Here is a 15696-nt window from a genome sequence, read left to right as displayed (position 1 = left end):
TGAATTATTGTAGTGCATTAAAACTTTCACTGACAAATCTTAAAACAGGAACAAGAAGGTTTTATTCAAAGTGCAGGGATTTCAAACTAATTTCATATCGTGGGCCACATACAGCCCATTTTGATCTTATATGGACCAGATCAGTGAAACCTCCCCTTTCTGTCAATGTACAGAAATGTATAAAAGTATACCTTAAATCAATGGAAAATCCTAATATAAGAAAAAGAAGAGCAATTTCAACAGTATGTCAGAGTTTTTCTACACGATAAAGAAATGCAGCTGTAGAAAATAAAAGAAATCTCTCAGCATGACTAATTGGGCTTAAATTATAAAACATAAATGTGTAAAAGTATAGAAATCTATAGTTTAATTACTGTGGTGTAATATGAATGGCTATGGGAGAGGCCTTTGTCTGTAGGAAAACCTGTAAAACATGTTAAAAGTTATGTTCTCCTTCACAGTTTCCAAAACCATCCAGTGGGCCAGATTGGAGTCTTCACCAGGCCAATTCTGGCCCCTGAGCCTTACGTTTGACACCCCCTATCATAAAGGAATCTTTCATGAAAACATGCAGCTTGGCGATGCTGAGCATTTTGACTGACATGCCCAAGAATGCACTCGTATAAGACGAACAAACTATAAAAGAATAGATGAAAAAGAATGACATCAAGATTGCGACAAAAACGAGTTTCTAACTGAGCTTTGGGATTGTGACGCACAAGTCAAATCAACCCTTTATTCACATCATTTATGACAATAATCATACTAATTCATATGCCTGTTTGGTGCATTTGTTGGCATCAGCGATGCATAATATCTCCTCGTATTATCAATAGATTCCTATGGGTCGCACAACCATTTTTTTACTTTTGAATAAAACAGCTGCCTGTATAATTTGACCAAATTACATTGGTAGCACAAACGAAAAACTCACTTTTGTTTCCTTGAAAGTGTGTGTGTGTGTGTGTGTGTGTGTGTGTGTGTGTGTGTGTGTGTGCCCCCAGCGGCAGGGCAAGCTGCATGTTCCAACCCAGGTAATAACCTACATTGAGGAAGTCAGCGGAGGCGGCAGCCCGCATTAGTAAGCACACACCGGAGCAACATAATGAAGCGTCTGGAGTTTTGTATTCTATTTGTGAACAGAACATGCCTATTGTAGGTGAATGACAAAATTAATAGGCAGAAGCAACTCCCAACTGAGACCCAGCGAATAATGAGGTGTAAATCAGTCTTCAGTCAGTCAGCAAGCTGTGAGAATGTGTGGAGGCAGGAGGAAACAGTCCCATGCACAACACACATATACGCAGCCTGCACACACGTATACACAGACACACACACATGGCCTGCATATTGTTTTCGGGTTTCTGTTTCAACAGCATATAAATGCCGAAAGAGTTGTTATCCATGCATATGGCTGATATTTCCGGTTCAGATTGCAGAATGCACTGGGGTCAAAGGAAGGGTACATCCTAGGCTGCAAATAAGTTCTTAGCGATTCCTCCCTAACCTGATTTTTTTTCTTTTAATGAATTCCTAAAGAACGCCAGAATACAAACGCAGAACATGTCAGCTTCACTTTTTGAACCCAGAGCTCTCTTCCGTTGAGGCGACCATCTTATGCAACAAGTGCGCAATGTGGTTAGAAATTCAGTACCGTAAAACCATAGAACCACATGTGCTTTGTGTGTATGCGAGACTTACTTTTTCTGCAAGATCCTTGGATGCAAAAATCTCCTGTTGGCAGAAAAGAAGAAAAGAAAGCAAAGAAAGAAAACGTCAGGCACTTTTGTTTTCTTCGACTCATATTTGAGCATGACCATGACCACCATGATTTTCACCTTAATGACTTGATTAGCTAATATTCGGCCATATTGACTCAAACAGATTAGCATTTTGGTGCTGGTGTGATAACACTCTTACCAGAGTCTGATTTCCTTCTCAAATTTGTTTAATCTACATTATTATTATGGTATGTTTCTAGTTCCTTTTAATTCCTGTGCTTTGTTCCTATAAGTAACCAAATGCCCTCAAAAAAATCACAGGGCTCTACATCACATGACATTTTTTCTTTTTAGGAGTGGCATAGAGAAGCTTCTGTTTTCCTATTGCTTGTCCGGCGCATCCCCGTAAATTTATGTTACCATTACAATTCGTTGCATCAGAAGAAGAACAAAGGAGGATGAAATAAGGGCCATCATGGTTGCACACATGGGTCATTATCCTTTATTCTTTATTTTTGGTTTTCATGAAAAAGAAAAAGAGATGAAAGAAGATGAGTAAAGTGAGAGAGAAACCAAACGCTGTAACTCTGGAGCCCTGGGGTAAGTAAAGAGATGGACCCTGCTGTGCACAGTATAAAAAAAAAAAAAAATCAGACAAAATAAATAAATAAGTAAAAACAGCCAACAACAAGAGGGATAGAGGAAGCACAGAACGCTGAGCGGAAACAACCTGTTCCAAGATGGAAAGTTGGGAAGTGAACAATAAGAAAGCATGTCAGTAAAGGGAAGAGGGGAGAAGTCGTTTTTATGGCTGGTGTTAGACCTCATCATAAAAAGTCCAAGAGATACACGATGGGGAAACGAAACACAAAGGACTATTGAGTCTATTGAGGACTAGACGACCTTTTGGGGGTGCTGGGTTGAAAGCAAGAAAAAGAGGTTTCCAGTGGTCAAAGATAAGAAACACTGAGGGTGAGATTTGTTATACTTCAGAAAGGCAGTACCTGCTGTGACCACATGCCTGTGTGGGTTCACTCCAGGCACTCTGGCTTCCTTTCACAGTCCAAAGATATGCATTATACTGAAGGTTAAGTGGTGATTTTACATTTGGCGTAGGTGTGAATGTGAGTGTGAATGGTCGCTCTTTCTTAGCCCCGACAGCCTGGCAGCCTGTCTAGCATATCACCAGGGTAAGGGGAGGTTATGCAACTGAGATTTCAGGATATGATAAAGGACAAAATCAGGATATAATAAAGAAAAAAATGAACTGGTGATTACAAGATCTGAAAGGTGGGTAAATACAAAACCAAATGACATATTACACCATGTCATTATTATTTTATGAAAATAAACAATAATCTACAATAATGTTATAGAAGCAACAATTGCTGGGCGCCAGTCTTTAAAGGGTTATAAGCAAACTTCCAAGCAATTTGACATCCATGATTCTAAAGTGAGAGAGCATTCCCAAGTGAAAGAAATTCCCATATTCCAAGGAGTGATCATCACACTAACTTCACCCCAAAGTCAGGCATTGCTCAACGAAGCTCCAAAATCTAAAGAGCTACAGTCCACAGGCCTCAGTTAGCATGCGTAATGTTAAAGTTCGAAAAAGACTTAACAAGTATGGCTTGCTTGGAAGGGTTGCAAGGAGAAAGCATCTCTCTTACAGGAGCGTATCAACATGGCTTAGGTTGCAAAGTTGCATCTAAAACAACCACAAGACCTTTGGATTATTGTCCTTTGGATAGATGAGAACAAAGTGGACATGTTTGGCCATAATGCAAAGTACTTTTGTTTGGTGAAAGTCAAACGTCAGTACTAACACCTCTTACCAACTGTCAAGCATGGTGATGGAGGCGTGACGATTTTGGCTCTAGACACCTTACAGTCAGTGAGTCAGCTAAAGCTGTGCTGAAATTAGAACAGAATGGTTGAAAAAGATGTTTGTGGTGAGATGTTAAGAGAGCTGTACATAAAAAATGCCTACAAATGTTGATGAACGAAATCAAGATTGTAAAGAAGAGTGGGCCTAAATTCCACAGCATTGTGTTAAGTTATACAAAAAGCTGATTAGTTCAATATACTATACTATACCATACTGCTAAATGTGGTTCTAGAAGGTACAGAATCAGGGGTGTGCTTAGTTTTTCATGCGCTGCGTCTGCATTTTGGCTTAGTTTTTGTTAAATAAACAATGACATGTGCAATACTGTTGTTGTTTATTTCACGCTGTATTTAACTAATCTTAAGAGCTATATTATTTTTTAATACATAATGAAAGAGGCATTCCAGTATATAGATTTGAACAGTTCTTGGATGAGTTTTGTGTTGAATATTTCTTTCCACATGCATGAAGAGTTGGAACAAGCTGAGCTAAAGCAGGTGTATGCATAAATCAGATGTGAGGTAGGGAAGGAACAGAATATTTTACAATTTTTTTTTAATTTAAGTTTTGCTTAAAAAACATAATGATCATAAAAAATGCTCACTTTGATGACCTAAGCTGAGTTTCTTTCAATAGCTTTATATTCATATTATGCCTCTGTTACCTGAAATCTTCAGGTTCAGTCTTTATCCTTAAAAAGCACATAAACACAACAAAAAATAGCCCAAAAGCTACACAGAAAGCAATTCGTCCATCAACGGGTTTTGTCACCAAGTGTTGAACCATGCTAAGTGCTAAGTGACATAACTTCGCAGGTCCCTCTAGAGCCACGGTGTACAACTTTTACTCCAGCCACTCTAAAACAACTTTCATGTTTAGAAGTAGTAGAAGGCTATTTGTAGATGAAAAAGAAAGGAATCTACGTCTAGAGAAGTTGTTTTTCGAGTCTCTTCACATATGACATGGTTAACTTGCTGTCTCTCTGTTAATCCAAGATTAATGGTTGCTCTGGTATGCATCAATAACATCTGGCTCACACACTGGAATCTTGGATTTCACAGTTTATTTAGGGTGTACAAAAGTGATACACAGATGAAATTAGAATTACCAGTCTTTGAGCGCTATGCTATTTTAAAAAACAAAAAGAGAGAGAGAGAGAACGGGTACAGTAGAGATAAAAACATTAATCATAATAAGACTAAATGTCTTGTTACCTAAAAGCAGTCAGTCTACTAGAACTTATAATAGCAGAAAAGGCGAGAAAGAGTGAAAGGTGAGGAAACCATCTATGGGACTGATTACTGTCTTAGAATCTGCCAGAGTTTTAAGTTAGCACCCCACAGGACAAACACCAGGCCCTAATGAAGAGATAATTAGATACATGTCCCATTAATATGAATAATAAAACAGGCAGCTGTGAAAACAAAAATAAATTGCCTGTATGTTACTGGAAGAACTTCCACATACCAAGCGATATTAAAGCAAGAACAAAAAATAAATTTTGAAAAGTATTGTGACAATTTGTGGAAAAAATGTCTCCCATGTGCTGCATAAGGCTCTATTTGTCATGCGTTGGACCCTGCTCACAGACACTTTGAACAATTGCTACCAGCAGACTTTACTGAACAGAAGTCACAGAAAATGACAAAATGATAAAGACTACTGCAGAGCAGAAAACATGTTGTCCATGGTGGAGCTTCAACGGAGAACAACAAAGCCATTTGGTACAAGTCCTGCTGGCCGGCGTTTGCTTGCCAGCAGGAGCATCTCAGACAGCTCAAACCGCCTGAAGAACAAAGTTGTGGCCAAGTGTATGTCTGTGTTTGTCTGTGTTATTTCTATGCCTGATGAGAGGCGGGGGGGAGATAATTCACGATCCAAGAGACAAGGGTTTGTTTTTTCCCCCCCCCCTTCATTTTGTTCCTAGAGTAAAGTGTTTGTCATTGGTATTAGAAATACTTGGGCATAAGAAGCGAATCTGCTGTGTACGGTAATTGGTGCATGTGTGTCTCCTCGTAGTTTCCGCATGACATCGATTCATTATCCTAATGTCCACCTGGAGGGTAAAAAAAGATGCTTTCCTCCATTTACTCTGCCATAGTTCTTCAGTAGCCAAACATGTTTTCTTTGGTGGGTCATTTAAACTGATGCTCGACAAATAACTTACATAGGTAGGAGAATAAGAGGAGGGATATTCCTTTTCCATGAGATACGTTCAAGTGGACTTCAAGCAGGAATATCTTGTTGACTCTGGGTTTTTTTTTTTTTTGGCTTTTTCTTCTTCTGAGAGGTGATTACAATATTTTCTGGACAGTAAGACGATATTAAATCAATGCTGGCTGTTCATCTAAATCATCATTACCCATATGGAAAAGATATATATAAATCTTATAAAGTTTGTATCTGTCTTGTGTGAAACTTGTATGAAAAGCATACAAGAGTGAAAACAGATATAAGATCCCTTGAAAAATTATAAAATGAAACTTGTATGTTTTTGATACTTACTAAAACAATGTATGAAAGTAATGAGAAAGTGGCCACTTTCATGAGTAATCACATATAAGTTTTTACTATTTCTTTTCCATATGGGTATGGTTGGGTTAAAGTTAAATAAATCTTGAACTAACGTTAGAAAATATAGTATAGAGTAGTAAGTGTAGAGTAGGTGGCAACAAAAAGGTTGAAAAGTCATAAAGTTACAGTTGATCTAAAAAAAATAAAGCTATTATCGTTTGGACTATTCCATTTCACCCCTCTCCCAATGGTGCATCCCATTTGTCCACTATTGAAAAGTCATTGATTTATAGTTGACTGGTAAATAGTATTTAAAAAACCATGGGAAAGAACATTTCTGCATGTCCTCTATAAATACATCGGATAAGGACTCACGCAAAAGTAACTCTGCTCGGTTTATCATCGCACTCCCAGCACATCGTGCCTCGACCTCCCGGTCGGCTTCGAGCTGAGAAGAAAAAACATTCGCGAGATCTCGCAAGACTTCAGCTTTATTTTTTTTTCTCCAATGTCCCCTGCGGGGCTCCGTAGTGACACATACTGGAGATGTGTGAGTTTGACAGTGGTGATTATTAGACTCTTCTAAAGTGTCACTAACTGACTTTTTCTTGCCAATATAACTTTGATGTCACGATTATGTACACCAGATCTCAAGAGAGAGAGCAAGAGGAAGACAGACTCACATTAACATACATTAAGTAAAAAAAAAAAAAAAATCAAAATCTGAACAAAGTATGCTCCTTTCATACTTTTTTCATATGTTTTATTCACTTTATGGTTTTGTGATGTCTTTTGTAGATGTGGTGATTACAAATGGAGGCAGTGACAGTCTGAGAATTCTCCTTGACAGACAGTGTAGGAGTGAATCCACTAAAACTTATTTTAAACTAATGTTGATTTAATAAATTAAATACATTTGTACAAGTAGTACAACATTTTGAAGTATTATCAGTAACTTGCTATGCTTACATCAGTTGAAATACCACTGACGTCCTATTGATCTTTAGTAGTGGTGTCCACATGGTTTATAATTGCCAAGTGTGTGCTGCTGTTCTGTGATTATTGTGTAATTATTATTATTATTATTTTTATCTCTAAGCAACTAGAAATTTCTCGCTTTGTGTTTGTACATGTGTTGTGCATCGGTAGTCTTACCTGGTTAAATGTGTTGTCCAACAGGTCGTTTTCAGCAGCACGGCGGCTCTTGGGAGCATCAGGAGGGCACTGCAAGAGAGCAAAGACAAGATTTAGATCACTAAGGTCAAATTTCTGCTTTGGGTAGGATGTAAAATTTGGTTAAAATCATGTTTTACCAACTTTAAGAGATGCTTGGGATAAGTCCCTTCTGATAAGAAGCGCTCACATTCAAATAACATAATAGTGGCTGACTTTGTGTGTAGAAACAAAATCTGCTCTTATGTAGTTGCGTTTCAAGACGCTGCAACTTTCATGGGTGTGCGTATACACATATCTATGTGCGCCTCCACTTCTCATTTCAAATTTAAACGCCGCTTGGAGGAGGCCCTGCAGCACACACGCCATGAGCAAAGGAGAAGAGGTTTTTGTCTTCAAACCCTCTAATCAATTTTACAGGATCCAATCCCTCCTCCAGAGGCCTCTGCATTTTCAAACTTCTGAAGGAGCTTCTCACCCTGTTTGTATCCCTCCCATGAATTCATCTGGTAATGAAAAAGGCACATATGCATGCACGAAACGACACCCAAGCAAAGACAACCCTGGAGAATTGCTACAAAAAGTTGGGTGAATTCATGAAATACCTTCAGCTTAAAAATAAACTCTGAACTGGCTGTTTACAATTCTTCCCATGAACAACTGCTTGCTCAACACACTTTTATGGGGTTTTCAGTCCAATGCATCTGTTTTCTATTTGATAAGGTGCTTGTCTGAAGTTTGCAAACAATAACCGCTCAAAAACACAGAAGAAAAGAGGTAGACAGGCAAGAGAAAGACAACGAACTATAAAAACAATGAAACAGAATAGAAAATGGCTTCTGGAAGGTGCGACAAGGAACGTGAATGTTCGAAAATGGCTTTTAGTCACGCCTTAAGCTAATAATATTGGCAAATCACATTTTATGTGCAAATAACCAAATTAAATTCTTGTCGATTAACATATTATAGATTCAAACAAAGTTTCTGGAGCAGAATTAAGACAATAATCTTAGTCAAACAGCTGATGGAGTCCTATAAAAATATGGGCTTCCTGCATACCATGATCTGCAGCCAAGTTTTTTTCTTCCTTTCTGACCACCAAAAATAAGTGGAGGGGGAAAAACAGAATAGAGCATTATAAAGACAAAGCATTGCTGATTAACAAAAAAACCCATAAAGTCTCAAGAGAAATTGCAGAGACTTTTTTTTTATGGTATTTAATTTGGATAATGCAGACTCAGCTTTTCTTGCAGCTGTTTAACAGTAAAAGCCATCCAACAGATTACTTTTACTGTCATGGAGCTGCGACAAGGGCTGAGTTACAGTCACCGGGGCTCAGTTCAGCTCAGCTTTGGTTCAACAAAAGTAAGAGTCTGCCCCAAATTTACATTCAGTCAGGTTTACAAAACAACTCTTTTTTACTTTATTTGAATTTTTAATGAACTTCGGGTTTAAACAAGCCAAAGATCTTCAAACAGAAATAACAGCATTACTGCTAACACAACTCAAAGCTAGCCAAGAAGCCAGAATTCTGTTGAAGCTGAGTGTATGCTAACACCAGCCCAGCAGCCAGATCCTCATCTTCAACAGGTAACAAAAGCAGTGATGAACAGTCAGGCTTGCAGCCTCCATTTCTGTGGTGATTGCTTTAAAGTTTTTGTGCCCCAACACTGGTCTAATTTGATAGTGTTTGGAGATGTCAGTAAGTAGATTTCTTTTGTGTTCCAACAGCGTTAAGCTAGCTCTTTTGTGCGCTAAGCAGCTTTTTTTTATGCTAAAGTAGGGCATGCTGTAAAGTGCACGTAGACGCAGAAAGAAAGCAACGATTTTCCCAAAAAGCTAAAGTTTTCATTTAAACTCTTTGCTATTAGCCTCTGCTCCAGACAAAGTTATAGTTGCTGGTAAAGACAGTAAGGGTTTCCACTCTCACCCGTGCCCCAGGTATTTCACAGCAGGCCTCGTGCATGGCAAGTGAGGGGTCACAATACAGCATTGCCTGCTGAATATCCATCTGCAAAAAACAGACAGACAGAGAGAGGATAGTAAATACAGTGCTGGATATGGCGGTGTCTAAGGGTACTTTGCTTTGTTTATTTTATTAAGAACATCAAGTGTAAATGAGGCAGTAAACATGGCTGAGAGTCAATTAATTTCTCATTAATGTAAAGCAATGGAAAATCACTTCATCAGATGCTTCCTGTGAATGTCTGCGGTTGTGTGAGAGTGTGCGTGTGTTCCCCCCTGAACTGACAAAAGTGGCCTAGCTGTTTTCCCAGCTAGGCCGGTTAACCGATCATTAAATTAATTGTCCGGATTACTGGATCTGTTTAGCACTAATAGTCTCAATTCACTACATATATTCGCTTGTGTTTTTAAATCAGGACTCATTGAGATTGTCTTAAAGGAATGAAAACCTTATGGGTGTAGAACAGACGCATATACACATACATATAAGCTTAAATATCTATGATTTCAGTTGAAAGGCATTTATGGGAGGATGGTAGGGAATGTCTTTTTTCCTGGATAAATGCTTCGATAAAGTGGTGAAATTCTAAATGTCAGGGGTCTACTGTGTTATATTACTCAACTGTGCTCTAGGATGCCCTCATCTGTGGCACTAACCTCAACCTGGCTCATTCATAACACCTCTGAAACAGTTTGTTCCTCATACAGAGAGAGACTAAAGGTCACCATATGCTCAAATAGTAACTTGAGATGACATTTACGTTGCAAACCTTAATCTTAATCAAAAGCTCCTCAACAGTCAAGACCGTGAAGTCAAGCGTGTGATATTTCTTTGCCTAATGTCCCTCTATTTTCCCAGTAGACCATTTTTAAAAGCATGGAATGGCCAAGCACTAGCTAAAAAAAGTCTACCCTTGGCAAACCTTGGGCTTTGCTTGCAGTTGTATTGAATGTTTTAGAGGAGTTAAAAAAAACTAAATTTAACTTGTGATTGATACCGTCTATAAAAAACAAGACTAAATTTTTTGGGTGGAAAAAAAATGTTCCAATCTTGCTTAATTCACAACACTGAAACATGCTCAGGAGGCTCAAAAGGACAACTGCAAACTCTGGTAACTGGTGTGTTTTAATCTGGCTTCGAGTTCTGTCGACCACTTTATTTTAATCAATGTGCTGGCGGCAGATTGCACCGCTCTCCATTTGTTTTGCACCCAGCTTTGTGAAAGAAGCCTCACTGTTGAAATTGGGAGCACCTAAGTCACGCCACAGAAGAAAAAAAACAGATCACGTCGCTCCATTTTCTGCATATTTATGAACTGAGTTTGAGGACTGATTTTAAAATATGGCTAAGGCTTTCCACAATCAGGCTCTCGGTTATGTTGCTGATATTTTAATCCCTATAGAGTCCTCTGGTAGACGTCTCCTGGTTTTTTCCAGCCACTCACTTTGTTACTCGGGGTGAATGAGACCTTGCTGTTCGTGTCTCAGCATTGGAGCTTTCTTCCTGAGCATCCCAAGTAAATCAAAAGCAGCTTTTAGGGTTCCCCTCTGTAAAACCATAAGAGCACTGAATGTTTAGCCCAAATGTGGCCCTATTTTATGGGTCTCATTTAGTCTTTACTTATAACGCTGACTCAGATTGTCTAACTCTGCCAAAGTCCATCTGATAGGGGCCAGATGTTAGATATGTTTCAACCATTTGGGACACATCTGGCGCACACACCATTTGCTAATGCCAGATTAGGTCCAACTGTATCTACTATCTAGGAAGTGTCTTTACTGAGGTTTTCCTGTTAACTATACATGTAAGTTTTTTATATCCTGTGTGTTTATGATTTTCTGTATTTTTTTAAATTGTTGTTTATTGTTGACACTATAAAAATAAAATTATTATATTTTTTATTAATCTCATACTTGCACAGCCCCAGCATCTGACGCCCGAATACCCAGCAGAGTGTGTCCATCAGAGGGAAGGGCTCCTCTGCGCTCCAGGGGTTTGGTCTCAATTGAGCTGCAATCCACATGGAGGGAAGCAGCTCCGTGTTGGACACTGAGGGCCAACTTGTGCCAGTGCAGATCCATCAAGGCTTCCACTCCCTCTCCAGTGAAAACACAACCCACCAGGTCCGCTGAAGGGTTTGCCCCTTTGGCTCGAAAGGACAGGGTGCGATCTGGGCCGCTGACGTCTACGGAGAGCTGGGTTTTAGTTGGAGGCAAAGAACAGGATAAATGAGGTGGCATTGTACCAGTTAAACTCAAAATAATGCAAATAGGTAAAACAAAAAGAAGTATATCTCAAAGTGTTTGACTGGCAGTGGTTTCAACAAACTTTAATACAGTACGTACACGTGATTACCACCTAACAAACCTGTACAATTGACTAGCAAAGGGGAAAGACATATTAATTACACACACAAGCAGTACAGCCAATCAATCACTGCTAATGAGGCGACTTGGCCTCCATCCATCATACACGCCAAGTATTTAAATCTGGCCTCCAACTCTTAGTGATTATCGGGACTCCGAGGGACTCCAGTGCTTCATCATGGAACACAAGTGAATAACAATGAAGGTGAATGAAAGAGGAGAGTCGGAGATGATCGAAAGAAGACTGACAAAGAGACAGGGAGCAAAAGAGAGGGTATCGGATGAAAAATACGAGGGGACAAAAGCCGTATGGAATGAAAGAGGGGGGAGAAAATTGAAAAGATGTCACAAGAGAAAAGAAATCGAAAGGGAAAGTGGATGACTATGCAAGAGAGAGATGAGCGGCGGAGAGAATGAAAAGACAAAAAAGTGAGAGGGATAAAAAGGTGAAAGCTCAAGGGAGAAGCAAGTAATGAGAGAACAGAAGGAAAGAGAGTAGTGAGGGGGAGGGGGAGAAAGTGTAAAACTGAGGAAATGATGAGGGAGCCGCACCTGTGGATATCCCTGCGCATCCGATATCTGAAAGAGGTAGATGGTGTCTCTCAAGGCAGCCTTCTTTAACGCCAGGGTGAAGACCAGAGTGAACTCCTCTGGCAGGCCATAGGGGAACACCTGGCTGGAGCACAGAAGTTCAGAGGGGTCAGATCCAAGACACTCCTCTATTCACAGGAGCTGCAAACTGTGAAGCTGCACACAGAGAATGATTAAAGAGGGACTTCTCCAGTTTTACACTAAAAGCTCATGGAGAGTGCTAGCCTCTCACACTTTAGAGAATTCACTGAGAACAAGCAACAAAAGTATTTTTTAAAAATAAGAAAATAGCTAAACTACAAAGGGCTTGTGCTACAAACTAAAAACATAAAGTTTAAAGTTATAATGTGTTTTTGATGCTTCTTTGGAGCATTACTCTCTTTATCGGAGGAGAAATGAAAAAGGCAGAAAAAACAGGAAAAGAAAAACTGGAATATTCACGGTTTACGAGTCTATGAAGAATGAATAGAAAACTAAAACTACAGTCATAAGTTCTCCCAGTGATTGCTAACAAAAGGTGTTATGAAGTCATTCCATTGTTTTGGGAAATAGATTTGTATCCAGTGCTTTTGGTGCTCATTAGCCAGTAAAGGTTTGGATGTCTCAACTTCCTTTATATCAGATTTTGAGACACAAACAGTTCTTATCATTTCTATGCTGATGATTTTCTGCTTTATATCACTTTTAAGCCTCAATGTGTTTTAAAGCTTTTGAACTGCATAAAAGCCTGGATGTTATGTAATTTTCTCCAGCTGACTGAGAATAAAACAAAGATCGTTGTGTGCATCTCTGCCTGCCTAGTCCCCCAGGTCCTTAGAAATCTGGGTTCCCTCTCCTGTTATGTCCTGTTTATGTTATCTATTAGAGACCCGGGAATGACTGTTGATGAGAACCAGATGTTAAGGTTGGATTTGAATGTTAAGGCTCTAGTTTGTTCTTGTTTTCATCATCAGAGAACTATAATACATTTTCATCCTACTGCAATTGCTCTGCATCATATTTAGAAATTAATTCAAAGTTGTGCTGTTCACCTTTTGGGTTCTGCATAAAGTACCCACCTATATTGGCAAATTTTAATACCATATGTCACCAGCAAGACTCTCAGGTCTTCTGATCAGGGCTAATCGTCCATCCTGAAATGTATAATAAAAACTAAAGGTGATGGAGACATTGCAGTAGTGGCCCCCACTCTCTAGAATTCTCTCCCATCCAGTTTATTTTCTGTGAGCTTATCTGTGTATGCATTCAAAGGCAGCTGAAGACTCATCTTTTTAAATTGGCATTTGGGTAGCATCCACACCTTTTCTACCATTTATCCGAGTTCCGGTCGTATGGGCAACAGCCTAAGCAGAGAAGCCCAGACTTCCCACATCCCAAATCTTCTAGCTCACCCGAGTGGTTCCCAACCCAGCCGAGAGTCATAATCTCTCCAGCATCCTGCATCTGCCTCAGAATAGGACAGAAGTCTCGCCTCACTTAGTGGTCGTCCAGAAGGCATTCCAGTCAGTCACCTGCAAGGTGCTTTATATTGTAAGGTAAAGACCATACAATAATAGAAAGGAACCCCCAACAATCAGATGACCCCTATGAGCAAGTACTTGGCAACAGTGGGAAGAAAAAACTCTATATTAACAGGAAGAAAACTCCGGCACAACCAGACTTAGCGAGGGGCAGCCATCTACCAGTTGGGGGTGATTGTTCATGAAAACTACTTGAGTCATTTAAAACTGCAACAGTCCAACAAATAAGCTAATAATGGCTTCATGTGTGATGCAAAACCTGCCTTCTCAGGGGAAAATCTGCTGCTTAACCTTTTCAAGCCAACACATCTTATGTACTATGTGGCCTCTGAGTGAACTGAAAATCTAACATGTGACGTGATGCGTCACATAGAGCCTTTCAAAGTCTCTATGTGACAGCCCCAAAAAGAGATAGTGGTCTAATAAGTCTTAGCAGATCTCTGTAAATATATTCTGTATATGAATATGTATGACCAATGACTTAAAATCATTGGCCAGTCCAGTAAGGAATTAGCTTGGAGAGCAGAAAAGGGAATGTAGTTACTGTACTGCAGCACCACTAAATAATTTGCATGTGTAGAAATCTTTATAGGTGTGTATACTATGTGTATTTATGGGTTACGAATATATGTACCAACCTACTGATGGTTATTGTGTGTTATTTGCAAACCACGTCTTCACATGAAGACAGTGAGTAACCAGAGAGTTGCCATCTCATTTAATTGGGCTTTTACTCATAGGGACAAATCTTTGGGCTCATATATCTTTCCTTCACATCCTCATGAGCACAGAGTAACAAAGTAATCCTGTGTGTGTTTGTGTATTTACACACTTCTGCGTGAGTCCTGTTCTTTTCCATGCATGTTCCCATTACGTTTCTATTTTTTTTCTTTCTTTTTTTTTTGCACTATACGTTTTGTGACTGCAGTACAATGCAAAGCCCGTGTGTTACCCTTTGGCATTAATTTTCATAGCAGATACAGTCCGGCAAGCCTCATCTCTCAGTTGCTGGTCAAGGGCACCTAAGCACATAAATATAATACACATACGCACACACACGCATTCACTGCTTGGAAGTGTGCAGATGTATTGAGAGATGAAGGAGCAGCTGGTTTCCCCTTCCTAGAAGTGGGGTGACAGTGATTTATAACTGAGGAAAGATCCAAGGGAAAACAGCCAACTACAGGATGTCAAAACAAAGCGAAGATGAGTGGAAGAAAAGGGTGATAAAGAAAAACACATGAAAGAAAGCAAGTGAAAGATGAGAGAGTAGAAAACTTGGTACAATATGAAAATGCATGAGAATTTGCCTTTAACTAATCCGCACATAGGTAGAGATAATATATAGGAAACTCTGGGGTTCACACAACTTGTGGAAATGAAATGGAAAAAGCACACGCAAGAAATAGAAACAGACAGGGAAATGGAGAGGAGAGACAGAAAATCCAATGTTGAGAACACAGTTGTTTTGCTGTCGATTAGTGACATGAGCTGCAGGGCACAAAAGCACTCATAGTACGGAAACTATTGACTTTTAAGTTGGAAGTACTGCAACTTGGCCTATTATGTTCAGGGTCAGACATATACACACAAACATGCAACGGGGAGATAAATCACTCACTGCGGGGCCCAGCAGATTCAGATCTAGACTCTAACTCTGAGAGAAAGTTACTTGTTAAAAAAACAGAAAAGAGAGAGAGAGAAAGAGGAAGGCGGCAGAAGAAAGTCTCTGTGAGCCAGAGAGGCACAGGGGAAGATGGGAAGAAGAAATCTAATGTTGAAATAGCAGATCTCTAGTTTAAGATGAGAATATCACCTGGAGAGGAATACAGACACCCTTATATTGGGTTCTAACTGTGCTGGAATCAATTGCTTTCAGTGGAGAGGACTTCTATCCCTGATGGTTTTATACACAACTAAACGTAAGGAATTTTAAACAGCTAGAACCTGACACATA

The 15696-nt window shown here is 39.4% G+C and overlaps 1 protein-coding gene across 3 annotated transcripts in view; it reads right to left on the bottom strand.

Annotated features, from left to right (window-relative positions):
• Positions 1–15696, bottom strand: part of col16a1 (collagen, type XVI, alpha 1) — an 86173-nt gene that overhangs the window by 43937 nt on the left and 26540 nt on the right. For all 3 annotated transcript variants that reach the window (XM_085445372.1, XM_085445374.1, XM_085445373.1), the window contains exons 5-9: positions 12181–12304; positions 11176–11457; positions 9227–9307; positions 7279–7347; positions 1702–1734 (exon numbers count right to left, since the gene is read on the bottom strand). In XM_085445372.1, the coding sequence (XP_085301498.1) occupies positions 1702–1734; positions 7279–7347; positions 9227–9307; positions 11176–11457; positions 12181–12304 (589 nt within the window). The remainder of the gene's footprint in view (positions 1–1701; positions 1735–7278; positions 7348–9226; positions 9308–11175; positions 11458–12180; positions 12305–15696) is intronic.

The sequence above is a fragment of the Copadichromis virginalis genome, linkage group LG22 (genome assembly GCF_057382275.1).
Source record: "Copadichromis virginalis isolate Kocher_CV1m ecotype Utaka linkage group LG22, C_Virginalis_male_GT1.1, whole genome shotgun sequence".
Classification (NCBI taxonomy): Eukaryota; Metazoa; Chordata; class Actinopteri; order Cichliformes; family Cichlidae; genus Copadichromis; species Copadichromis virginalis.
Note: the sequence above shows the minus strand (reverse complement) of the source record. Positions and strands in the feature narration are given on the sequence as shown.